General features: G+C 40.4%; 1 protein-coding gene across 3 annotated transcripts in view; it reads left to right on the top strand.

Annotated features, from left to right (window-relative positions):
• CPNE4 (copine 4) overlaps nt 1-27,771 on the top strand; it is a 681,945-nt gene that overhangs the window by 147,747 nt on the left and 506,427 nt on the right. For all 3 annotated transcript variants that reach the window (XM_027546045.1, XM_027546065.1, XM_027546054.1), the window contains exon 2: nt 7,275-7,455. In XM_027546045.1, coding sequence (XP_027401846.1) covers nt 7,275-7,455 — 181 coding nt within the window. The remainder of the gene's footprint in view (nt 1-7,274; nt 7,456-27,771) is intronic.

A 27,771-nucleotide genomic window follows, 5' to 3' on the forward strand; every position in this document is an offset into this window, starting at 1 on the left:
GAGTAGCAGAGCTTGTTTTAGCATCAAGTATTCTAATGCTGGACCCATACTCTCGTCCTCTATACCAGAGTTACCCAATTCCCAGGCCATGGACCAGTACCCAGTAACAGTCTGTGGTCTGTTAGGAATCACACCATAAAGCAAGAGGTGAGTAGCACTTTAGAGAGTGAAGCTTCATCTGTATTTACAGCTGCTCCCCATCACTCACATTACTGCCTGAGTTCTGCCTCCTGTCGGATCAGTGGTGCCATTAGATTCTCATAGGAACATAAATTCAAGTGTACTTGAATTATCCTGAAACCATCCCCATCAGGAAAAATTGTCTTTCATGAAACCAGTGCCTGGTACCAAAAAGGTTGGGGACTATTGGCATCTCATACATAAGTGTCTGGTCTTCAGATGAACAACCTCAATGGCAGTTTGCCTTGTTTTATAAATGGTTGGTTTGTACTCAGCAATCTTGCCACTCAAGTGTGGTCCATAGGCAGTGGGATCAGTGACATCTGGGAACAGTCTCAGGCCCCCTACTCCAGACTCTTGAAACAGGAACTATGTCTTAACAAGCTTTCCACGTGACCCATGATCATGCATAGCCTGAGAAGCTGCTCTAGGATATGAATATGTAGTAGATGGGCTGTCTTATTAGTATGCATCATCACGCTTGCTGCCTATGAGTAGAGTTACTGTTAATCTACAAGTAGGTTAAATATGAAATTCAGAAGTTGAGGGAATAATACCTGCTTTCTCCTCAGCTGAGTGAATGATGCCTGGGGCCTTGGATCCACTGCAGCACAGGCACATAGTAGATTCCCCATCATATTTCTTGCACTGCAATGAAAATGTTGTGTGATAGAGACATCCAGCATAGTAGCATTCTGCTGCAACGTTGAAAAAGGCTAGATAATGCCAGGGCAGGCAGAACAGAGATTATGCACTTAATCTTAACACAGCTTTAAGACAAGCTCTGCTCAGCTTGTTCCCCTGTGAACTGGAGCTGATTCTCTTCTCTCTTGGGCTCTTTATTGTCTTGGTGCTGTTTGCAACTCATTCAGAAACTAATTAAGTTTCAGTATCAGTTTGTCCTGTTAAAAGAGTGTATATATGCTGAAGAGGTGTTTTTTTTTTTTTTTTTAAATAAGTTTTCTAAGTGAAAGGACAATTATAATTTGCTTCTAAAATTAGCCAAAAGTCAGCTTTCATCAAAATAATTCTCAGCACACATTAGTCTCTGTAAAACCAGAGTATTGTAAAGAAGGCAACAAATGGATTTACATAGGCCATGGAAAATATATTGATAATCTGGCCGTATTAATCCTGTCCTCTAACAGAGTGTGAAATTACTTGTTTACTCCACTTATCTGGGGCTGGAAGTAGCTGATCACTGGTTGACAGAGCTGTATTTTGTGATCACCTTTCAACCATGAGCTTCAGCTGGGCCAAGGCCAAACAGTCTGACTTCACTGGCCTGCATACCACCTCCAAAATCAAGGTCAGGACTCCTGCTACCTCTGGGCAGCCAGAGGAACTCATGATCTCCAATATGTCCATCTAGGTATGGCTTTCACTTGTGCATGGGTATGTTCTATATCCCATCCCCCGAAAGTGAGGGTCTATAGTGGTTTCATCATCAGTGTAGAAATATTATCAAGGTGAACACTATTAGGGATATAATAAAGTATAAGAAGTAGTCCCTGACCTAAAGTAGACTAACCACTGTGGTCAAATGGACCCTGCTGATACTCTTCCCAGTTTCCTTTTATCAAGGTAGTGCATGTATCCTCCAGTGCCCAGTAGATGTGAGTGTTGGCTGCTAATGGCTCACAGCTGCCCTTCTTCTAGAGACTTGACCCATTGCTCTCACCTCATGGGTGGCTGGAACCAAATCTGAGGGGTTATGGTTCCCCAACTCTAGCATAACTGTAAGCCTGAAGGAGCCAAAGAAAGAACCTGTATTCCCAAAGCACTGTGAGAGCCTTGGAAATGGAGTTGCCCTACAAGACTGGGTCATGTCGGGATTTGGCTCACATTTCTGGTGGCTAGACATCCCACAATCAGAGTGCCATCATGGTTAGATGACAGCTCTTTTCCCACTGTGTTTTCATGTGGCAGAAGGGCCTGGGGAGTTCTGTGGGTCTTTTTTATAAGAGTACTAATGTCATTCATGAGGGTTCCACCCTCTTGAGGCTCCACCTTCTAATCTCATCACCTTCAGGGATTAGGATTTCAACCTTGGAATTTGGGGGTGGGGCACATTCAGTCCATAGCAACAGGAAGCTAGCCAACAGTGGTCTGTTATTCAGTGGAGATCAGTCTCTTAGGTCCCTGAACAAAAGAAGAAGGGGGAAATCAATGAGAAAAGCAGAAATAAATAATGACCTTATACAGCCTTAGACAGTCATAAGTTTTCTTTTCTCCTCCAGTTCAACCATTGTATTGGCACTAGATTGATTTTTCTTGAATGATTATTTCATCATCTATTTTCCAAGCTCTAAATCCTCCAAATCTTTGCCATTGTCTAAAAGAATGATTCATTAAAAAAGTTTTGGATCATATACCCAATTGGTTAAAAGAAAGTCTCTAAACATGTGCCTCCTGTTCATTTTTTATTCACTTATCAACAATTTAAATTTACTACCAACTAAAGGCTATGGTTTTCCCAGTGGTCATGTATGGATGTGAGAGTTGGACTGTGAAGAAAGCTGAGCACCAAAGAATTGATGCTTTTGAACTGTGGTGTTGGAGAAGACTCTTGAGAGTCCCTTGGACTGCAAGGAGATCCAACCAGTCCATCCTAAAGGAGATCAGCCCTGGATATTCTTTGGAAGGAATGATGCTAAAGCTGAAACTCCAGTACTTTGGCTACCTCATGCGAAGAATTGACTCATTGGAAAAGACTCTGATGCTGGGAGGGATTGGGGGCAGGAGGAGAAGGGGACGACAGAGGATGAGATGGCTAGATGGCATCATCGACTCGATGAACGTGAGTCTGAGTGAACTCCGGGAGTTGGTGATGGACAGGGAGGCCTGACGTGCTGCGATTCATGGGGTTGCAAAGAGTTGGACACGACTGAGTGACTGAACTGAACTGAACTGAATGGCTCAGAATACTATAGAATACTACATACACTTAAGGCTTAGGATGTCATTCATGGTTATGGCATGAAAGAAGCTTTCCTAATAGTTTTAAATTATTTTAGACAGCTTTTGGCCTATGTGATCAAATTGTCACATGTTTTACTATCTGCCTTCAAAACATGTGAGAGTTATCAGCTAATCAATGTATATGAATCTCCCAACTACTGATTTGAGAGGCAGCTCTGTGCTCTTAGGTGGAAAGTGTAATACCCAGACTGTGGGCTGAAAAGACAGAATGAATTTAAGGGGTCAAGTAGAAGCTTGAGCCTAGAGTAATAGCAGAAAATCTGAGAAAGTTCCAGTTGGCAGTGGGAGAATGAGTGATTTAATCTTGAGAGCAGTCAAATTACAATAATAATAGCTCTACTTTTGGAGCATCTACTGTATACTTGGGCTTCCCTGATAGCTGACTTGGTAAAGAATCTGCCTGTGATGCAGGAGACCCTTGTTTGATTCCTGGGTTGGAAAGATCTGCTGGAGAAGGGATAGGCTATCCACCCCAGTATTCTTGGGCTTCCCTCATGGCTCAGCTGGCAAAGAATCTGTCTGCAATGGGGGAGACTTGGGTTCGACCCATGGGGTTGGGAAGATCCCCTGGAGAAGGGAAAGACTACCCACTCCAGTGTTCTGGCCTAAAGAATTCCATGAACTACATTCCATGGGGTCACAAAGAGTTGGACACGACTGAGCGACTTTCACTGTATACTTGGCATTGTGCTAATCACTTTACATGTATTATTTAATCTGCCCTTCATATCAGCTTCAAGGTAGGTATCACCACAAGAGAGGTTAAGATCCTGTTCAAGTTTACATAGTGAGTGAAGGAGCCAGGATTTGACCCTGGAAGGAACTATGTGTCTTGACAGTCTTTTTTCCATCACATCCCATAATTGAGATGCAGCCTTAGAGTAGGTGTCCCATTCTATAACCACACTTGTTTTATATAGAAAGGAGTCCTGGATGAAAGGAGCCAGACTGAAAAGGTTCCCATCTTTGTGACATTTTGGAAAAGGCAAAACTGTGGAGACAGTAAAAAGAATCAGTGGTTTCCAGGAGTTAGGAGGTATGAATAAGTAGAGCACAGAGGATTGTTAGGGTGGCGAAACTACTCGGTGTGGTACTATAATGGGTGTACACATTATTATACATTTGTCCAAACTCATGGAACATGCAACCCCAAGAATTAACCCTGATGTGAACTGTGGACTTTGGGTGACTATGGTGTGTCAATGGAGGTTCACTGATTGTAACAAACATCAGTCCGGTTCAGTCGCTCAGTTGTGTCCGACTCTGTGACCCCATGAACCACAGCATGCCAGGCTTCCCTGTCCATCACCAACACCAACATAATGGAGATGAAAAGGTGGCATACAGGATATCCGTGAACCTTCCTCTCAATTTTGCTATAAACCTAAAACAGCTCTAAAAAAAGCAGTGTTTAAGAAAAAGCAGTGGTGGGGGGAGGTATGGAGGGGATGGACATGGCTATAAGTCTATACGGATAGGGCCAGTTAGAAAGAGGTAGCAGTGCCTCCCAGAGATAGAAGAGGCCACTCAGAACTCAGCAGAGCAGTGTGGATCCAAGGAGCCAATTAATGCTTTGTGAAAGCAGAATTCATGAAGGATAAGCTGTTCTTATCAAAAGGTTGATAGTTAAAATTTTTTTTCCAATATTGTCTGATACAAAGCCATCCTCATACTTGTCTATTTTTCCTCTCTGTCCCTTTTTATAAATCAAAGTTCATATATTCTCTGCCTTCTATGTTGCTCTAATAATTGGTCTGCTCACTGTCTGTAAAAATAGAGGAACCATCATTTACTAAGCTGTGCATTTATGATTTATGCATTTTCTACATATGAATAAAATGTATTTAAAAATAGAATGATTCTGTATGGAAGTTGAAATAAGTCAAGGATATTGTCATATTCACTGTTGCTTGGTAGATTCAAACAATTCTTCAGTCAACCATTTTACATATGATAAATAATAGTGTGGGCGAAGAGATAGAAAACTGGCATTCCAGTCTTAGCTCTGCTGTTAGAATAACTGTGTGACATAGTCAAGGTACCCAGTCCCTTCTGAGCTTGGATTTCTTCGTATGTAAAAAGCGAATGTCCCAAATTCCCTATTGATTTTCTTTGGATAGAGGATAGAGCAACTCTCACCCTCAAACTAATCCCATAGCACATATTGAAACAGAATCCCAACTCTTCCCAACTGCAAACTCCCCTTACCTGATATTTTAGAGCAGAAATTGGGAAACATTTCTGATTGGGAGGGCCAGGGAGTAGGTATTTCAGGCTTTGCAGGCCATGCAGCCTCTGTTGAAAGTACTCTGAGCTGCCATCTATTAAGGTATCCGCATATACTATGTAAATGCATGACAAGGCCTGTGTTCCAACAAAACTTAATGTATCAAAGCAGGTGGCAAGACAGATTGGGCACAGAGGCCATAGTTTGCCCATTTCAGTTCTAGGACATAACTTTTTGGGATTCAGTTCAACTTCCCTTCAGCATATATGGGAAAAACCATCTGTTCACAATAATTAAATAAAATAGGGGACTCGAGACTTGGAGGGCTTCCCTGGTAGCTCAGCTGTTAAAGAGTCTGCCTACAATGCAGGAGACCCCAGTTTGATTCCTGGGTCAGGAGCATCTGGAAAAGGGATAGGCTACCTACTCTAGCATTCTTTAGCTTCCCTAATGGCTTAGATGGTAAATAATCTGTCTGCAATGCAGGAGACCTGGGTTTGATCCCTGGATTGGAAAGATCCCCTGGAGGAGGGCATGGCTATCCACTCCAGTATTGTTGCCTGGAGAATCCCCATGGGTAGAGGAGCCTGGCAGGTACAGTTCACGGGGTCACAAGGACTTGGACACGACTGAGCAACTAAGCTCAGCACAGCAAAAAGACTTGGAATGTACAAGGGAGGGAGAGTAGAGAGCCTTATGATGCAGGATTGGGAGAGAAAATTCCAGTGATATCTGCTATGAACGAGAGGCATTGTCACATTGGAAAAATTGGCTTTGGCATGGAGCTAGCTGCTAAGTTTGGAGAGACCACCTGGTGTATGTGTGTATGTGTACAGGTGTGTGTGTGTACAGGTATGTGTGTGCAGGTGTGTGGGTACATGTATGTGTAAGAGGTTACAGTGTACTCAAGACTATTGTAGTACCAGATACCAAGGGGATTCACTGAACATTTGTGAAAAAGGGAAGGAAGAAGGATGGATTATCCTTATTTATAGATGAAGAAATTCCACTGTGGGACTCCAGCGTAGTTTCTCATAAGGAATCTACAGGGAAGCAGAATTTCATAGGAAGGATATTGATTTCACCCTGGAGAGAATCTGTCAACGTCTGTACAGGCCCAGCCCTTCTCAGAAGAGGAGAGTATTGCTGGGCTCAGAGTTGCCTGTAATCCTGAGCTGCGGTCATGCAAAGTGTCAGTGAAAGGTGACCATATGAAGACAGGAAGGGGGGCTGCAGTTATTACTTGTGGCAGCTGTTTCCATGGGTTAGGCTTTATGCTGTCCCTAAATGGTCACAGTCACATTTCTGACATGGCAGCAGGAGCAAGGAAGGGAAATGGACTTATGAAAATGGACTTGTGCATTTGAATCAGGAGATCAGATGCTGAGTCTCTCTTGGACTTGGTTTGCTGAAAACATCTTGGAAAGGAGGCCAGAGTTTGGAGAAGGGAAAATTGTCCTTCTCTGTGCCATCACACAGAAGCTGGATTTGGGGGAAATCTTAACATCTTGGAATGTGGTTAAATTGATGAACTAGCGACTATGTAAAATTTCACACAAGCCATGCTCTTACTAGAGAGCTGATTAAGGTTTTCAGTCTGCTGCACTAATTCATTAATATAATTTCATAGACTAAAATTTTTACTATGCAAATCTATGCAAATCATATAAGAAAATAGTGTTCTTAGCCAAGTGCATTAGCACCTATTTCTTTGGTTTTGTTTGTTTGTTTCACTGGAACTCTGGCCCTGCTAGATAAGTAATATATTCAGTACTCAAAAGTGTGTGTTTAACATTTTCCTGAAGGGTGATTGAGAGATTTTCTCTTTTGACAAATACTGTAGTGATTGGCATGTCTTTTTTCCTCTTTTTCTTGCCTAAAACAGAATGAAGAAGATGAGCAACATTTATGAGTCAGCTGCCAATACACTGGGAATCTTTAACAGCCCCTGCCTGACCAAAGTTGAACTACGTGTGGCATGCAAAGGCATTTCCGACAGAGATGCCCTTTCCAAACCAGACCCCTGTGTCATCCTCAAGATGCAGTCCCACGGGCAGTGGTTCGAGGTAGGCATGTCCAGTGAAATGGAGAGAAGCATGGCAGGAGGAGAGATTCGAAAATGTTTTGGCATTTCCTGTCTTTAGGTGGTTTATATCGGTGAGGCAGAAAATTCTAGAAGTGGATATGATCACATTTCTGCTTGTATCATGATTTTTTAAATTTATTTATATATTTAAATTAAAAATTTTATATTATAGTTGATTAACAATGTTGTGTTAGTTTCAGGTGTAGAGCAAAGTGATTCAGTTATACGTATCTATTCTTTTTCAAATTAGTTTCCCATTTATATTATTACAAAATATTGAGCGGAGGTCCTTGTGCTGTGCAGTAGGTCCTTGGTGATTATCTGTTTTATATATAGCAGTGTGTATATGTTAATCCCTAAATCCCAGTCTATCCCTCCCCTCCATTCTTCCCCCTCTGCTAACCAAAAATTCATTCTCTAAGTCTGTGAGTCTGTTTCTGTTCTATAAATAAGTTCATTTATATAATTTTTTTAGATTCCACATATAAGCACTATCATATGATATTTGTCATTTGGTATCTGAATTTCTTCACTTAGTATATAATCTCTAGGTCCATCCATGTTGCTAAAAATGGCAATATTCCTTTCTTCTTATGGCTGAGTAGTGTTCCACTGTGTATATGTACCGTATCTTCTTTAGCCATTCATCTGTCAATGGACATTTAGGTTGCTTCCATGTCATGATGTTTTAATACTGTGGATATTTTGACATTTACCATTAATTTGTGTGCTGATTGTGGATATAGTATCTCCTGGGGATGGGCAGCAGGGACTGCTTTACTGAGGCCACATCACACACTTATTTTGGGGCAATAAACTTAATATTAGCTAAACTTTATTGGGTGCTTATTAAGTATCAGGCACTGTTCTAAGTGCTTTATGTAAAGCAACTAATTTCATCTGTACAATAATCCTATGAGGAAACAGAAAGATTAAGGATTTGCCCAGGATCATCCAGTTTATAAGTGGAATAGCTAATATTTCCCAGTCAAGCTCCAGGGCCTGAGCTCTTTATTGCTATTTTATACTTAGAGTGCCCATTGGTGTGGCCTTTGGTATTTTGTGTGGCAATACAGCATGTTGAATTCTGCAGTTGGGTTTTGTTGGTTTATTTAAAATTGAAACAAATTGGACAAGGACTGGTTTTTAAGTTTGTGGGGGGCGGGTGCGGTTGATATTTTTTTCTTTGTTCTAGGTACCTGGTTCAGTTCAGTTTAGTCGCTCAGTCATGTCCAACTCTTTGTGACCCCATGGACTGCAGCACGCCAGGCTTCCCTGTCCAGTCCAAGGACTCTCAAGAGTCATCTCCAACACCACAGTTCAAAAGCATCAATTCTTCAGTGCTCAGCTTTCTTTATGGTCTAACTGTCACTTCTATACCTGGCTACTCTTAACAATGTTTTAAAAAGATCTGATCTCAGGTGAAATGTGAGATAGGGAGGAATAGGGGATGCAGCTGTGGAAGAAATTATTATTGTCTCTAAGGGAATGAGATGCCCAGCAGAATTTGGAGGAGGGTTTTGGATCCATGCTGAGTAGAGCAAGTGTACACAAATACCTTGCTTGGATCCCTCAGGACAGACTTCAGTCCTCTTTCTATATGTTTGCATGGAGCTGACCGGTGCTTCTTTTGGGGCCATTGTCTTCACTGAACAGTAAGAAAAAGGTTCAGAAGATCTCATAGGTAGTATGTTTCCTTACTTGTACATATGTGAAAAAAGGTACTTCTGTGAAAGGATAGTTTGATAGAAGTTGGTGATAAAAGTTGGTGAGCTGATGAAATGTAGGTGAGAAGGCAACAACACACAAGGAAATCAATGACAGATGGCAGATTGGGGATCTTCCTTTAACCTCCATCTTATCCAGGGCTTATATTTTAAATATAAAATAGCATTCACAGGAATCTTAATGTGTAATGTCTCTTTTTCCCTTCTAAATATTCTCCCTGACTTTGTTGGTGGACTTCCCTGTCTTTTATTTTTTGTTTAACAAAACTAAGTGGAAAACCTACACTAGGAAAAAGAGACTTGTGGAAAAATAGAGGAAAAGACTTCATCTCCTAAAACTCCCTTTACATCATTTGTTTATTTGTGTATATTTCTTTTCAGTCTTTTCCTTCTGGCATTCATATTCTTACACGATATTTATGATGCACATAAATTTTCTTTTGTGATTTTATTACATAGCAGAATGTTTTTTGCATATTGCTATAATATTCATAATTTTAATTTTAAGCCTGCATTATATCCCATCAAGTAGATTTATTTAATCATTTTCCTATTTTTTTCACTTTTAATTGTTTTCAAAATTACCCTACTTTAAATAATGCTGCAGGATCCGTCTTTGATATAAGGCCTTCCCCTTCCTTTTGGATTAGTTCCTATGAGAGATTCTGTCAGAGTGGAACTAGTGGAACAGGATAGGACACTTTTGGGGCTTTTGATGCATTTGCCAAATTGCTTTTGCAAAGCGTTTTTCTACAGAGTTACTTGAAGTGTGTTTGCACACAGCTACCAGCTTGCAAACATTTTGTTACCAGTGCACAGTGAAATCAGAAAGTTGTGCCACACTGTAAGGTAATTCACTGCTTCTTTCATCTCTAAAGTCTTTTTAAAAATAGTGTCAGCTGAGCTTCCAGCATCCTTAGTGACATGACTGAGTTATATTTTGGAACTTTTGAGAAGCACTTCTCTAATAAATTTTAGTCTTAAGAGTGTACATTTAGGGTATAGTTGGGAAAACAGAGCCCACACAAAGTAACTAATAGAAGAGATTTAATACAAATAACTAGTAAGAAAAACATTGGAAATGTTGAGAAACTAAGTAAGCACTGTGTGAAAACCCAGAGATTAACAATAGGGAGGTGCTGGTTGATTTAGAGTAGAGCAGTGATGTGCTGAAGCTAGCTTATAGAGGTTTGTGAGTCAATTGTTAAATCCAGGAATTTTGCAAGCCTGAGTGTAAGTATTTACACCATGCTGCTGCTGCTGCTGCTGCGTCACTTCAGTCGTGTCCGACTCTGTGCAACCCCACAGACGGCAGCCCACTAGGCTCCTCTGTCCCTGGGATTCTCCAGGCAAGAATACTGGAGTGGGTTGCCATTTCCTTCTCCAATGCATAAAAGTGAAAAGTGAAAGTGAAGTTGTTCAGTCGTGCCCGACTCTTAGCGACCCCATGGACTGCAGCCTACCAGGCTCCTCCATCCATGGGATTTTCCAGGCAAGAGTACTGGAATGGGGTGCCATTGCCTTCTCCGACTTACACCACAGATACTGGCAAACATTTCAAATCAGAACTTTACTTCCTATCAAGAGAACCAGTTGTTGAGCATTTACTGGGGCATACCACTGGGATAGAGGGACAGATGTTAGTACCAGCTGGACCACCCAGCAGAAGCTGGATTTGTGGAAGGAGGGCCTATCTAATGGGAGCCAGAAAGGTAGAGGAGATGCAGGTAGTGCTGGAAACATTGCCAGAAAAGGATATGAGGAAGGAGTGGCATCCCAGGTCTCGCATCTATGTCTTCCAGTGACCACACCCCTGGTGGAAGCTGGTTGCCAAGGTTGCAGGAAGAGTCTGGAACACAGTTGAAAATACCGAGGTAACTGACCAGCCAGGAGAAATATCAATAACCTCAGATATGCAGATGACACCACCCTTATGGCAGAAAGTGAAGAAGAATCTAAAGAGCCTCTTGATGAAAGTGAAAGAGGAGAGTGAAAAAGTTGGCTTAAAGCTCAACATTCAGAAAGCTAAGATCATGGCATCCAGTCCCATCACTTCATGGCAAATAGATGGGAAAACAGTGGAAACAGTGGCAGACTGTTTTTTGGAGCTCCAAAATCACTGCAGATGGTGATTGCAGCCATGAAACAAAAAGACGCTTACTCTTTGGAAGAAAAGTTATGACCAACCTAGACAGCGTATTGAAAAGCAGAGATATTACTTTGCCAACAATGGTCCATCTAGTCAAGGCTATGGTTTTTCCAATGGTCATGTATGGATGTGAGAATTGGACTGTGAAGAAAGCTGAACGCCAAAGAATTGATGCTTTTGAACTGTGGTGTTGGAGAAGACTCTTGAGAGTCCTTTGGACTGCAAGGAGATCCAGCCAGTCCATCCTAAAGGAGATCAGTCCTGGGTGTTCATTGGAAGGACTGATGTTGAAGCTGAAACTCCAATATTTTAACCACCTGATGCGGAGAGCTGACTCATTTGAAAAGACTCTGATGCTGGGAAAGATTGAGGGCAGGAGGAGAAGGGGACAACAGAGGATGAGATGGTTGGATGGCATCACCAACTCAATGGACATCGGTTTGGGTGAACTCCAGGAGTTGGTGATGGACAGGGAGGCCTGGCGTGCTGCAGTTCATGGGATCGCAAAGAGTTAGACACAACTGAGCTGAACTGAACTGACTAGCACATAGACCTTCTGACAACTCTCAGTAAGTGAGAGAATCACACACTCAGTCATGAAGTAGTACATATTTATTTAGTGCTAACACATGCCTTTTAGTGCCAGTTCAGTGCGTGGTCCTGTGCTCAAAGTGAGAAGCACCTGACAATCTATTTAAACCACACACCTACTACCTTCTATGTTTAGTGAAAGCTGGCAAATGTGGACATTGCCCTGGGACATAACTGATGCACATTCTTCTGTATCTGTCCCTTGGAACAAGACTGGATTTACATCTCTGTTCTTCGTGCAGAACTACAGAATTCAGAGAAAGCCTTGTAGAATACAATTCATGCTAGCTGTGCCAGTTCCTGGGTGTCTTTGTTATGTGGAATCTGGTAACTAAGTGAAGAAAAAAAGAAAAAACCTGGGAGGCTGAACTTCTTTGCATAATAAAGAGATTGTTGTGGGTGTCAGGGTGAGAGAGAGAAAAACAAGGTGAACTTCTGTTTTAGAAAATTTTGAAGTTTGGCAAAAGAGACTCCATGGAGATAAGCACTGTCCACCAGAACTTCCTACAGTGATGGGAATGTTCTGCATGTGTACTGGCCAGTACTGGCCAGTTGCTTGTCCCAGGTGGCTCCTGAGCAGTTGAAAGGTGGACTGTATAACTGAGGAATGGAAAAGTTTAATTACTTAAATTTAATTAATTTGAGGGTAAATAAGTAGCTGGTGTGATTTCAGAGTCTCTTTGGGTGATAAAGAATTAGGGTATGTGGGGAGATGAGGAAAGGGAGTTAGTTGACATGTTATATTCATAGGATGTTGTTTTTATAGCTAAAATTCTTTTGGGGAAGATATACCTAGAGATTGACATCTCTTTGTTATTACTTGTGATTGCTGGCCTGTGCTTTTTGTAATAGTATTCCATCCGGAAAAGGCTGTTATTCCCTCATTAACAGCTCAGGTACTACTGCTGTAATTATAACTACCTTCAGATGCCCTGCTCATATATGGTGAGGGGGAGTGCTCTTGCTCTTTAATAGTATGTAGCCTGTTTGCACAGAGTCGGACACGACTGAAGTGACTTAGCAGCAGCAGCAGCAGCCTGTTTGCACGGAGAAGGCAATGGCACCCCACTCCAGTACTCTTGCCTGGAGAATCCCATGGATGGAGGAGCCTGGTAGGCTGCAGTCCATGGGGTCACTGGGAGTCGGACACGACTGAGCAACTTCACTTTCACGCATTGGAGAAGGAAATGGCAACCTACTCCAGTGTTCTTGCCTGGAGAATCCCAGGGACGGGGGAGCCTGTTGGGCTACCATCTCTGGGGTCGCACAGGTGACTTAGCAGCAGCAGCAGCAGCGGCAGCAGTGGCAGCAGCCTGTTTGCAATGGAAGAGAACATTTGATCTCTGAAGTGTATCATAAAAATGTAAGCCTGATTGTCAGACTCAAAAGGACCTACAATCCGATCTTCTGTGTTATTAACCATTGTTGTTGCTGTTCAGTTGCTAAGTTGTGTTGACACTTTGTGACCCCATGTACTGCAGCATGCCAGACTTCTCTGTCCTCCACTGTCTTCCGGAGTTTGCTCAAATTTTTGTCCATTGAGTCAGTGATGCTATCTAATCATCCTATCCTCTGTTAATGGTATTGAGTCAATAAGATTACATAGTAGTTTGCGTCTCTTAAACTCCCTCCCCTATATTACCCTTCCCCACTTCCATCTCCCTGCATGTAACCACTAGTTTATTCTCTGTATCTGTGAGTCTGTTTCTGTTTCGCTATATACATTCCTTTGTTTTATTTTTTAGATTCCACCTGTAAGTGATAACATACAGTATTTGTCTTCCTCTGACTTACTTTGCTAAGCATAATACTCTCTAGGTCCATCCATGTTATTGTAAATGGCAAGATTTCAATTTTGGGGGGAGAGGAGTAATATTTCATTGTATATATATACACCACATCATTTTATCCATGAAGGATATATTGTACAGTACAAGGAGTTATAGCCATTATTTTGTAGTAACTTTAAATAGAATATAATCTATGAAACTACTGAATCACTTTTCTGTAAACCTAAAACTAATATAATATTGTACATCAATTATGCTTCAAAAAATAGTTGAGGATAAATTGTGTCTTTGAAATATTGGGAATCAGTTTTTCTGAAATGTAGAACAGATTGTCACTCTTTGCAGACCAGCAGGGTTTGGAGTGTATGTCTGAGGGCTGAGGAGCTGGAAAGGATGCTTTTTGTTTCTTCTCAGAGTATAAACACGAGATGGTAAAACTTCTGGTAAATCTTTAATGAACATGACTGTAACTCTCAAAAAGGAAGGAAAGGAAAACTTGTAGCTTGGAAATATATTCCCAATGGAGAATTTCAGATCTGTCATTTAATTTCCCTAATTGAATTAATATCCATTTAAAAAATCACCTCTGCTTCTCGACATGTAATTGTGACAGTAAATGGTACAGTTCAGTGTGATGAGGATAATTTAGAACACATTTCGTCTTCCAATGAAGAATGGAAATATTTCCCTCTGTCTTCTAGTGAGTGCTGATATTCACTGACTCCCTGAAATGAAGCTTCTTATGTAAATAGAATAAATTGACACTTCTCAGGGATTTGAAAGGCAAGAGCCCTTGTGAACTGGAGACTTTTATTCAGTTTCCAGGAGCATATCCTCTGTTCCCTGGATGTGCTGGATGTTCTCCATGAAGCAGAGCTATACTCCTGCTACCTTGGCCCTTGGCAGAGATCTTGTAAATAGCATAGTACTTGTCCTCATTGGAAAAAGCCGAATGATTCCCCACACTACTAGAATGTTGTTCCATCACCTCTAATTCCATTTTCCATTTAATTTCTTCATAGGAAGCTCTAAATAATTCTGAAGATGAATTACCCTTGGATAAATTCCATATGAAAACATGTTATGATGAATCACATGCTTTGGTAGATTGTTGGTAATAATTGTTAATAATCAATGTGGTTATATTCAATACATTATCAGTGGATATTAATGCAAGATTACTATTGTTTGTAATAATAAAGTATCCATATAATACTTTACGTTCAGAAAACCCATCTAATTATATTACTTCATTTATTTCTCATAATATCCCTGTAAAAAGGTGACACAGACATTGAAATTAACCCTAGCATGAACTGAGTACTATGAAAAAGACATGGTTTGTGTCCTCGATGACTTCAGGCTCCAGTAGAACGAAGCCCATCTCAGAGACAGAGGCCTTGGAGACTTAGATGGTCATGTGAACTTGACAAAGGGGGCTTAAAACAAGGTCCTAACTTAAACCCCTTCCTTTCCTTGAATGTGTGGAGGATAGTCTATTTCAAGGGTCCCTAGACTACCTTTGTTTGAGGTAGAACTAAAAATCAATCATTCCTCCATCCCTCCACTATTTCCCATCTTCTCTCACCACTCCCCACCTACCCAGATGTAGGGTCTATATGCCACATGACCCAGCATCCCTACTGGCAGCACCAGGAGAAATATGGGTTCGTGGTGGTGGGCTTGCCCACTCCCAGATATGTAGGCTGTGAACTGTTTTCAGAGGTTCTTTCTTGACTGGAGGGCTCATGGAGGAGTGGAACTTGTGGAACACATTTCTTTCATGCTTGGGTAAAGGGTGAGGCAGCATCCTTTTGTGTGTTGAACCAGGAGATAGTCCAAGATAGTAGTTTCACCTATATTGGAGATTTTCAATTTTCTATTGCTCCAAAGTGCTAGAATTTTATGAAAATGTGTCAGGCAATGTGAACATTTAGGTGTAACAAAATAAAGTAATCGTCTCTAATTGTTAATACCAGCCATGTATTCATCATTTTACGTGTTTTCCTTCTAATCCTCACAAGTACTCTGCAATGTAGACTTTATTAACCAGGTGAGAAAACTGAGGCTTGGGCCGAATTAATAAATCACCAGGTTCCAAAGCTAGTCAGTGGTAAAGCTGGAATCTGGTTGACTCTAAAACCCACGTTCTCTCTGTTTTCCCAGAGGTCGAGAATTTAAAGCTAAATACCTCTATTTAATCTCCAGACATGTTTTACCTTCATGGTGTTTTAACAAGTTTTGCACTGGTTGACAAAATTTAAAGATCGGGAGATTTTTCATAAAATTCCAGATCTTTTGTTCCTTTTGTCAGGAAGACTGGCAACATTAATTCTTGTGAAGTTATGGTCAGCAGCTGCCCCCTATCCAGAGTCCGAGTGTGTCCTTGTGCTCACTTGGAGGATGCCTTCTTCTCTCACTGGGATGGCTTGAATGGCCCCCTGGAGGTGTTTGAGTTCAGACCTTACTCCTGCAACTGCTGGGCTGGGCCTCTGAAACATGGCTAACCTCTTAGTTGTGGACTCAGACAAGAGCTGAAAAATGAAAATTAAGTCAAAGCATTCCCTCTGGATATCACAAACAAGCTCCTTTCTTGTAAGATTTTCTGTTCACACTTCACTGACTCTCAGCATTTGAGTAGGTAACACCTAGCATGATGATGATGATGATGATAAAAAACAACAGTTTTCTGCGCTTGTTCACAAAGTTTCCACCGTGGTTTCACATCAAACTGCTATTTGGGAAAACTTTGATGTTGCTTTTCATTTCCCCCTTAACATGTCCTTAAATGAGAATAATTTCTTTTCTTAAAAAAAAAGAAATTAATTTTGGTGATATTAGAAACCTTACCCTGAGCACTGAATAGGAAAGGAAACAAAATGAAATATTAGAAGCAAAAAATATTTCCTTTCTGCCGCTGGTGGTTACATCCCTGTGACCCGGGACTGCATTGCCATGATGCTCACTGCAATTATGATGCTTCTTGGATGAAAGGGAAGATTACTGGATTGTGTAATATGTGACTAAGTAGTTTTTTTAATCATTGAAATCAAGTTGTCAATGTTATGATATCTGAGAGCAGAATGACACAATATGGGAAATTTGAGGCTGCAAATGAGAAAAAAAACCAATTTGAATTGAAACTTTTTTTTACTACTAATTCTCTTGGGGACCTGGAAGGCAGTTTGTCAGCTGGAAGGATAATATCAGGCCTCCTGCAAAGAGGAAAGCACCATGATATGGGTTTCACTGCCTCCTTAGCTCAAACAACTGGCAAGGTAAACTCAGCATTGCTTGCCATGGGTTTTGTAATGTGTCTTGATTTCCTATGTTGAGTGTTTGAAAATGTGATTCTGGGCAGGGAAAGAAGATATCTGTGATTTAGAGCTCTCTGACTCTAGCTCAAACCACCTGCAACATTTCAAAGGAGATATTTTCAACACCTTTTCTGGGTATTCATTTTAATATTTATCTAGTTACTATGATAATCATCTTAAAATTACCTTGCCTTTAAAATTACCTTGCCTTTGTAATTTCAATCAATCTTATCTTTTTATTAACTGTAATGGTGCTTTACTGATGATACCTTAAATATATTGAAAGTTATCGTGCAATGTATAAGGCACTCTTTTTAAGCACTTTACATGTGTCATCCTATGTACATATCAAAACAGCCCTACAAATTGTCCTATGAAGTGTAGTTATTTTATAGAGAGGCATAGAAGAATTAAGCAACTTGCTCAATGGTCACACAAGTTATAAGTGGAGGAGCTGTGACAAATTGAATCCAGACTGTCTGACTGCAGACCCTGCTGCGAGGACCCTTCACTGCCCATCTCTGAGAATAATGCATCTCAGTCATTGGGTGTCTGCTGTGTGCCATGTGCTGGATTTTTACATGCATATTCACAGAGTTCTCACAACAATGTTAGCAGACAGGAACTGATTACCCATTTTACAGGTGAAAAAATGCCACTCACGTCAAGTCTAGTTAGAAGTGGTATTAGGACTTGAACTCAAACCTTCATATCTCCAGTGCCCACGAAGCTTGAGTGACCTTGGAATGCCTCCTAACTCTTCTGAACCTCTCATACCGCCTCATGTCTAAATGGTTGTCATTAGGATTGAAATATTGGCTGACAGGATACTGATAGTGCTGATACTGTAGTCTCTGCAATTAGACCATTTTGGTCATATGTAAACTTACATAGAAGCCTTACCTTCCCTGGCCCTGCATTCTCTCCATCTACAACATGGAGGTAACAATAAAACCTGCTCCATGAATTTACTGTTAATGTAAGGACAGAATGAAATGATGCTTAACAGAGTCCCTGTGGCATAAACGTTAAATGTTACTTTGCTTAAAGAATATAATGTGTGCAAAACTAACATGATGAGTATATTACATAGGATTCCATAAGTAGAAGATGTTATCAGGTAATACCTTACATGAGGTGTGTTTAACATCACCAATAAGTTTTTGTTGGCTGCCTCGTCCAAGTGTTCTTGGTTCCATTCTTTGTGTTAAAATAAGAGAACTTTCAATCAAAAAGTCTGACAGGTCTCTAAGTTTCTCCCAAACCTCTGACTAACCACTTTGATTGATCTGTTTTGGCTCTCCTGGTAAGGAATTATCTAAGCCTCTTCCTCCCCTGCAATCCCTGCATCTTGAAAGAAGATGAATAGTCTTGAAGCAACTTCCTTTTACTTGTCTGTGTTCTCTAATCTGTGGATGCGAATCAGAGAGGCCATTCTGATAACCTTGCCTTTCCATCTTTGCTTCTGTACCAATGTCAGCTAGCACTGTTCAGCAGTCTTAGAAGAGAAGTGACAAGAAAATCCTTCCTTCAGGAAGCTCCAGATGTTCTCAGGGTCAGTTTATAGGCTAATTAAATATTTTATCTCTACTCAAGCTCAGAAATGTTCAACTGCCTGCCTTGGCTAGTCTGTTTTCAAATACTTGATATTTCAAAACCTTCTTCCAATTTGAGAATTCAGTCTTAGATAGTTTCTTCTTGAGTGTGAAGACTACTTCTTATTAAAAGATTACAATTTGAGAACTGTGTATGTAAATAAGAAATTTTTTAACTTTTAATTTTATTTTTAGAAATTTATCTATGTATTTAAATTGGAAGATATTTACTTTACAATACTGTGATGGGTTTTGCTATACATTAGTATGAATCAGCCATAGATATACATGTGTCCCCTACATCCTGAACCTCGCTCCCACCTCCCTCTTCACCCTATCCCTCTAGGTTGTCACAGCGCACTGGCTTTGGGTGCCCTGCTTCATGCATCAAACTTGCACTGGTTATCTGTTTTACATATGGTAATGTATATGTTTCAATGCTATTCTCTCAAATCATCCCACCCTCTTCTCCCACTGAGTCCAAAGTCCGTTCTTCATGTCTGTGTCTCCTTTGCTGCCCTGTATAACTGATTAACAATGTTGTGGTAGTTTCAGGTGGACAACAAAGGGACTCAAGCTTCCTTGGTGGCTCAGACTGTGAAGAATCTGCCTACAATGCAGGAGACCTGGGTTCAATCCCTAGATTAGGAAGATCCCCTGGAGAAGGAAATGGCAACCCACTCCAGTATTCTTGACTGGAGAATTCCATGGACAGAGGAGCCTGGTGGCTGCAGACCATGGGGTCACAAAGAGTCAGACACAACTGAGCCACTAACACTTCCGTACATATACATGTATCCATTTGCCCTCAAAGTCCCCTCCCATCCAGGCTGCAGAGTTCCCTGTGCTATACAGAAGGCCCTTGTTGGTTATCCATTTTAAATACAGCAGTGTATATGTCAATTCCAAACTCCCTTCCCCCCCCATCCTTCCGCCTGGCAACTGTAAGTTCATTCTCTAAGTCTGTGAATCTGTTTCTGTTTTGTACAAAGTTCATTTGTATCATTTTTTTCTAGATTCCAAGTATAAATGAAATCATATGATATCTGTCTTTATCTGACTTACTTAGTATGATAATCTCTGCATCCATCCATGTTGCTGAAAATGGCATCATTTTTTATGGCTGAGTAATATTCCATTATATATATGAATGTATATATATATATATATATATACATACACATATATATACACACACACACACACAAATATCTTCTTTTTTAAAAATTTATTTATTTTAATTGGAGGCTAATTATTTTACAATATTGTGGTAGTTTTTGTCATACATCAACATGAATCAGCTGTGGGTGTACATGTGTCCCCCTAATACTCCATACATAATATTCTGTAATGTCATATTCCATTGTATATACATACCATGTCTTCTTTACCCATTCATTTGTCAATGGGCATTTAGGTTGGAAGCAAGAAAATTTGGTACCTTTTAAACACTCACTTTGAATTCTAGCCTTTTCAGATAACTTCTGAGGAACTGGGATTTGTGGTAGGAGAACCAATATAAGTCTGCCTGTCTTGAAGCTTTTGTTTTCCAGTTTGTTCCAATTACTTCTGTTGTATAACAATCACCCTAAAGTTTAACAGCTTGAAACTACAATTTTTTTAATCTGATGGATTCTGTGACCTTAAACAGGGCCCAGTGGTGCAGGCTTATCTCTGATCCCAAGGGTCCAGGGCCTCAGCTGGGAAAACTAGAGAGGATGGCAGGACTTGGGGCTAGGGTTCAAATCACCTGAAGGCCCTTCAGTCTAGGACTTCCAACTGGAGCGTCTGCATGTGGCCCTCTATGTTTGGTGATCTCAGGACAATAAGTAAAGTGTTTCATGTTTGCTATCCAGTTAAACCATGGACAATGAAGGCTGAGGTCCCTCTTCTGGTTCTTGACACCAGTTTTAAGAATAATGTATAAGAAATAGAGATGCTGACATAGAGAACAAACATATGGTCACCAAAGGAGGAAAAAGGGTGGGATGAGTTGGGAGATTTGGATTGACATGTATACATTGCTATGCATGGGATAGGTAACTAGTGAGATCCTGTTGTATACCACAGGGAACTCTATGGTGACCTAGATGGGTGAGAATCCCAGAGAGGAGGGAATATGTATAAACATATGGCTGTACAGCAGAAACTATCAGAGCACTGTGACAATAAACTGGAAAAAAGAATAATGCATAAATATTACTGCACTAAATATAAAGAAGAAGAAATAAAGGCATAACCCTTCCACGATTTTTTAATAGATTCCCCATATCAATCTATGAAAGTCAGTACTGTTATTTTTACAGCCAGTTTAGAGATGAGAACCCGAGATTCAGAGATCCCATAATTACATTTCCAAGATCATATAGTCTATTTATATGGTACCTGCTCTCCAAAATCTTCTGACTCAAAGTTTGAGATCCTTTAGTTGCATAATAAATCCTCTCCCACTGGTATTCATCATTCAAATCCTGGCCCTTTCTGAGAACCCAGTACATCCATGGCTGTGGGAGCCACTTGAGCCCAAACACAACTCCCTACATCTATTTGCTACTTCATTGTTTTCTTGCCCACTCCCTGCCTGCTGCCTTGAAATTTGCTCAACTACATTTTCCAATCCCAGTAAATATTTTCCACACTGATTTACTGGCAAGAGAACAGTTTATCCCATGGGTCAGCCATGATTCACCTACCATGGTGCACATGAAAGTGGTTCATTTTGTATTCATTTAGCAAACACTTATTGAATTCCTACTATGTGTCAGACACTGTGCTATCCATGGGCTAGAAGAACAGCAGGGAGTAACACACAGCCCCAGTGTTTTGTGCAGGTGAAGAGAATAGAAAGTAAACAATGAATGTATAACCTGTTGTCAGGTAGTGGCCGTAGTGGGAAGCAAAATGAAGCAAGGAAGAGGGTGAAGAATGCTGAGAGCATCAGTTTAAAAATTATGGTTAGGGAAGACTTCCTCTGACTATTAAATTGTGCATGGGTAAAGAGTATTCTAACAGAAGGATGAGCAGAGGCCATGATACAGTGACACATGTTTGCTACACTTTCTAAGACATAGCAGGGAGGCAGGATGGATAAAGAATAGTGGTGTTGGAAGGCAGGGGTGAGAGGAATGTTGTAGGGAGGAAGTGAGGGGCTGGGTCGTATAGAGACTTACAGGCCACAGTAAGGATCCTGGGGGTTCCTGACTTTTATTCCAACATGGAGGGCATGGAAGGCTTGGGGCCTGGGAGTTCAGTTCAGTTCAGTCGATCAATCATCTCCGACTCTTTCCAACCCCATGGACTGTAGTATGCCAGGCTTCTCTGTTCATCACCAACACCTGGAGCTTGCTCAAACTCATGTCCATTGAGTTGGTGAAGCCATCCAACCATCTCATCCTCTGTTGTCCCCTTCTCCTCCTGCCTGCAATATTTCCCAGCATCAGGGGCTTTACCAGTGAGTTGACTCTCTGCATCAGGTGGTCAAAGTATTGGAGCTTCAGCTTAAGCATCAGTCCTTCCAATGGGTATTCAGGACTAATGACCTTTAGGATTGACTGGCTTGATCTGTTTGCTGTCCAAGGGATGCTCAAGAGTCTTCTCCAACACCACAGTTCAAAAACATCAATTCTTCAGCGCTCAGCTTTCTTTACGGTCCAACTCTCATATCCATACATGACTAGTGGAAAAACCATAGCTTTGACTAGATGGACCTTTGTTAGCAAAGTAATGTCTCAGCTTTTTAATATGCTGTCTAGGTTTGTCATAGCTTTTGTTGCAAGGAGCAAATGTCTTTTAAATTTCATGGCTGTAGTCACTATCCACAGTGATTTTGGAGCCCAAGAAAATAAAGTCTGTCACTGTTTCCATTGTTTCCCCATATATTTGCCATGAAATGATGGGACTGGATGCCACGATCTTCGTTTTTAGAATGTTGAGTTTTAAGCCAGGTTTTTAACTCTTCTCTTTCTCTTTCATCAACAGGCTCTTTAGTACCTCTTTGCTTTCTGCCATAAGGGTGGTGTCATCTTCATATTTGAGGTTATTGATATTTCTCCCAGCTATCTTGATTCCAGCTTGTGCTTCATCCAGCCTGGCATTTGCCATGATGTCCTCTGCATATAAGTTAAATAAGCAGGATGACCATATGCAGCTTTACCATACTCTTTTTTCCCAATTTGGAACCAGTCCATTGTTCCATGCCTGGTTCTAACTGTTACTTTTTGACCTGCATACAGATTTCTCAGGAGGCAGGTAAGGTGGTTTGGTATTCCCATTTCTTTTTGAATTTTCCACAGTGTGTAGTGGTCCACACAGTCAAAGGCTTTGGCATAGTCAATGAAAGAAGTAGATGTTTTTCTGAAACTCTCTTGCTTTTTCCATGATCCAAGGATGTTTGGTAGTTTGATCTCTGGTTCCTCTGCCTTTTCTAAATTCAACTTGAACATCTGGAAGTTCTTGGTACACATACTGTTGAAACATAGCTTGGAGAATTTTGAGAATTACTTTGCTAGCATGTGAGATGAGTGCAGTTGTGCAGTAGTTTAAACATTCCTTGCCATTGCCTTTCTTTGGGATTGGAGTGAAAATTGACCTTTTCCAGTCCTATGGCCACTGCTGAGTTTTTCAAATTTGCTGGCATTTGAGTACAGCAGTTTCACAGCATCATCTTTTAGGATTTGAAATAGATCAGCTGGAATTTCATCACATCCACTAGCTTTGTTTGCAGTGATGTTACTTGACTTTGTATTCCAGAATGTCTGTAGATGAGTGATCACACTATCATGGTTATCCAGGTCATTAAGGTCTTTTTCGTACAGTTCTTCTGTGTATTCTTGCCACTTCTTCTTAATATCTTCTGCTTCTGTTAGGTCCATAACATTTCTGTCCTTTATTGAGTACATCTTTGCATGAAATGTTCCCTTGGTATCTCTAATATTCGTGAAGAGAGCTCTAGGTCTTTCCATTATATTGTTTTCCTCTATTTCTTTGCATTGATCACTTAGGAAGACTTTCTTATCTCCACTTGCTATTCTTTTTAACCCTGCATTCAGATGGATATATCTTTCTTTTTCTACTTTGCCTTTCACTTCTCTTCTTTTCTCAGCTATTTGTAATGCATCCTAAGACAACCATTTTTCCTTTTGGCATTTCTTTTTCTTGGGGATGGCTTTGATCACCTACTCCTGTTCAATGTCACTAACCTCTGTCCATAGTTCTTCAGGCACTCTGTCTATCAGATCTAATCCCTTGAATCTATTTGTCACTTCTACTGTATAATCATAAGGGATTTGATTTAGGTCATACCTGAATGGTCTAGTGGTTTTCCCTACTTTCTTCAATTTAAGTTCTGAATTTTGCAATAAGGAGTTCATGATCTGAGACACAGTCAGATCCCCGTCTTGTTTTTGCAGACTGTATAGACATTCTCCATCTTTGGCTGCAAATAATATAATTAATCTGATTTTGTTATTCATCATTTGGTGATGTCCCTGTGTAGAGTCATCTCTTGTGTTGTTGGAAGAGGGTGTTTGCTATCACCAGTGTGTTCTCTGGGCAAAACCTTGTCAGCCTTTGCCCTGCTTCATTTTACACTCCAAGGCCAAACTTGGGCAGGGAAGTGATTGGGATTTTAAGAGATAACACTGTTGTACCAGTGTACAGAGACTACATTTGTCTAAGGGAGAGAGATTATAGTTTGGTAACCGTGGAGATGAGAAGTGGTTGGAAATGATATCTATTTAAAAAATAGAATATACAGTTTGCTGATGGATTGGATGTAGAGTGTGAGAAGAAGAGAGGAATCAAGCATGATTCCAGAGGCCGAAGCACCTAGGTCACTGATGGCAATACTGGGGGAAGGAGGAGTACGAAGATAATCCTATGATGAACATGTTTCTAGTAGTGAGAGGCAGAGTGGTGCATTTACAGTGTGAGTCATGAACATCTACATTCGAATCCCAGCTCTGTTATTTATCTACAGTAAAATCTTACCCAGGGATCTTTCTGACCCAGGGATTCAACCCAGGTCTCTGGCATTTCAGGCAGTTTCTTTACCCTCTGAGCCCATACCCAAATCAGTTAGACCCATTTTCTTATCTAGATAGTGGAGACCCTGATGCTGGGAAATATTGAAGGCAGGAGGAGAAGGGGACGACAGAGGATTGAGATGGCAGAATGGCATCACCAACTCAATGGACATGAGTTTGAGCAAGCTCCAGGAGTTGGTGATGGACAGGGAAGCCTGGCATGCTGCAGCCCATGGGGTCGCAAAGAGTCAGACACGACTGAGCGACTGAACTGGACTGATAGTGGAGACGATAAAAGTACCTACATTGTCAGGTTTTTGGGGGACTAATACATAGCAGTACCTAGCACTTAACTGCCAGCCATCAGTGTCATTATAAACATAAATCTGTTAATACTTAGATTGTTTTCTTAGGGGAAGTGCTGGATCAAAGGACATATACACATATTAAGCCTTTAAAATTATCCAATTCCCTATCTAGAATGATCATATCCATATGTTCCTTACAGCAAACTATGAAATGAAAAGGAGGCAATTCTTTGTTTAAAATATGTTTTAAATATTTAGCATTTAATATATAGGCTCCCCAGACCTGTTGCCCCCTCCTGCCCCAGTCACAGAGGGAGGCTTTCTTTGGTTTGGCATGACTTGAGCTCACATAAGGGATTCTAGTCACACTTCTACCCTTCTCCTTCTGAAAGTATCATTATATTAATACATATTAATTATTAAAATAATATACTATGCCTAATATAATAAAACACTAATATAATTAAACATAACTAATTGATACTACTTTTTATTACCATACAGTGTGGGTTTGCGAGACTGAGAGCCTGAATGAGAGAGATGTGGGTTTTGTGTGCATGTTAGGGCTGGAGACTGAATCCAGTATCTCTAGGTTGTCATCTCTAATTCTGAAAGATCACTGTACTTGATGCTGTGCTTTATTTAAAGAGAGAGAGAGAAATTGATTTAATAACCTGTCACATTATACAACACAAGAAGAAGTTGGGAAGAAAAAGTGCTCTGGTATTCTCAGTGGGAAGAAAAATATTATGACAGTTCCATGGAGAAATCTTTGTACAAAGAAAGCTGGTAGAAATTATGGTGGTGAGCTGAGGATCTTAGTAAAATGTACTGCTTCTGTAGAAAAAGTGTGATGACTATACCAGCGAGCTTTCTTTTATAGAAAACTATTTCCCTCTCTCATTTAAGGGAGTAAGAAAATAGAAACTCTGATTGTTCCTTCTCTTATTCTAATTCCTTAAAATAATTTATCCCAGCATCATTTCCTCTATGGCTTCCTAAAATATTTTATTTACCTGAGGTGGGACAGAATATCAACAAATTATGATAACAATAGGATAGTATTGTAAAATTTAATCAAGAGACTTTAATATCTTAGTGCAATGTTCCACAGCCTTTTTGGCACCAGGGATTGGTTTCACAGAATACATTTTTTTACCATGGACTGGGGAGTAGGGGATGGTTTTAGGGTTCGTGCTTCTATGAGGATCTACTGCCACAGGTGACCTGGCAGAAGGCAAAGTTCGGGTGGTATTGTGAGTGATGGGGAGTGACTGTAAATACAGGTAAAACTTCACTCACAAATGCCCCCTGCTCACAAATGCCTCCTGCTATACGGCCTGGTTCCTAACAGGCCACTAGTCCATGGCCTGGTGGTTGGGGGACCTTTGTCTTGGTGTAAATGCTGGCAGTTGGGAGAACTTAGTTTGTACTTTAGTGAACTGATAAATGTATGGGAATAATACTCTCCAGCCACCAGAAAGACATCTATAGTTGAACAAGCTGGACTTGTTGCTTTTTGCCTCACAAGAACACTGTCCTTGGGGAACTCTGAGGCAGGACTTATAGAACTTGGGCTATTATTCAGTGATTTGTGGAGAATAGACCAAGGCTGAAGCTAAAACTGATAAAGAAGCAGCAGTTAGTCATTTTTAACCAGGATGGGAGATGTTTGGTCATTTTTGTGCTTTGGACAAGGTTTGTGTTTTTGTATGGCTCCAGCATGATAATGAAGTAGTCTAGTTTTTGCCTTGCTCCATCATGGCCTTGTGATATATTGGTGTTCTGTGAAAGAGTTTTGTTTCACAGGACACTGAAACCTAGCTGTAAGTGCCAGGCCAGCTGCTAGCAATACTAAAGTTGATAGCACTGAGATGTCAGGGGATGCTTTCCTCTGGCTCAGAGTGAAACTCAAATGTTAAGCTGTTCTACTTAAAAATCATATTCTTAACAATAGACCAACTTGTTGACTAAGCAAAATGTAAACCATAACAAGTCTTAAAACCAAATAAAATGACCTTTACTTCTCAGCTGTCCTTATTATCCAAAAAATGATAGTTATGATATTCAATGTATATAGATTCTGTAAGTTAATATGACTTCAATTTAACTCCAAATCTCCCATAAATATATTAAAATAACATATAAACACATATATATTTAATATATAAAATATATACATATAAATATATATTTAAATCTCATATATATATGAGATTTTAAAATCCCATAAATATATATATATATATATTTAAATCTCCCTTATATACTTAGAAATGTCTCTTAATAATAGGCTTCCCTGGTGACTCAGATGGTAAAGAATCCGCCTGCAATGTAGGAGACCTGTGTTCAAACCTGGGTCAGGAAGATCTCCTGGAGAAGGAAATGGCAACCCACTCAAGTATTCTTGCCTGGAGAATTCCATGGACAGAGGAGCCTGACAGGCTACAGATCATAGGGTTGCAAAGAGTTAGACATGACTGAGCAATTATCACTCACTCCCTTTTTTTCTCTATCTCTCTGTTTAGAGGGAAAATTCCCAGGAGCTCTTGTGAAAACATTCAAGTTTCTGCTCATCTTTTCTGTAGAAATCTCTTTAAGTAGTATCCTCAGTCCATCGTATAGGACATGCATTTTCATTAGATATCTGGGCAGGATACTTTTTTTTGAAGATGAGATAGAGGGCTTAATTTCTATCACATTTATTAAGCCAGCTCTAGTTAGTTATGTTTGGGGGGAAATTATTTTCCAGAAGGTCCATTTTATAAGCACCATATGGTCACTGACATTCATTCA

The sequence above is a fragment of the Bos indicus x Bos taurus genome, chromosome 1, assembly GCF_003369695.1.
Source record: "Bos indicus x Bos taurus breed Angus x Brahman F1 hybrid chromosome 1, Bos_hybrid_MaternalHap_v2.0, whole genome shotgun sequence".
Taxonomy (NCBI): Eukaryota; Metazoa; Chordata; class Mammalia; order Artiodactyla; family Bovidae; genus Bos; species Bos indicus x Bos taurus.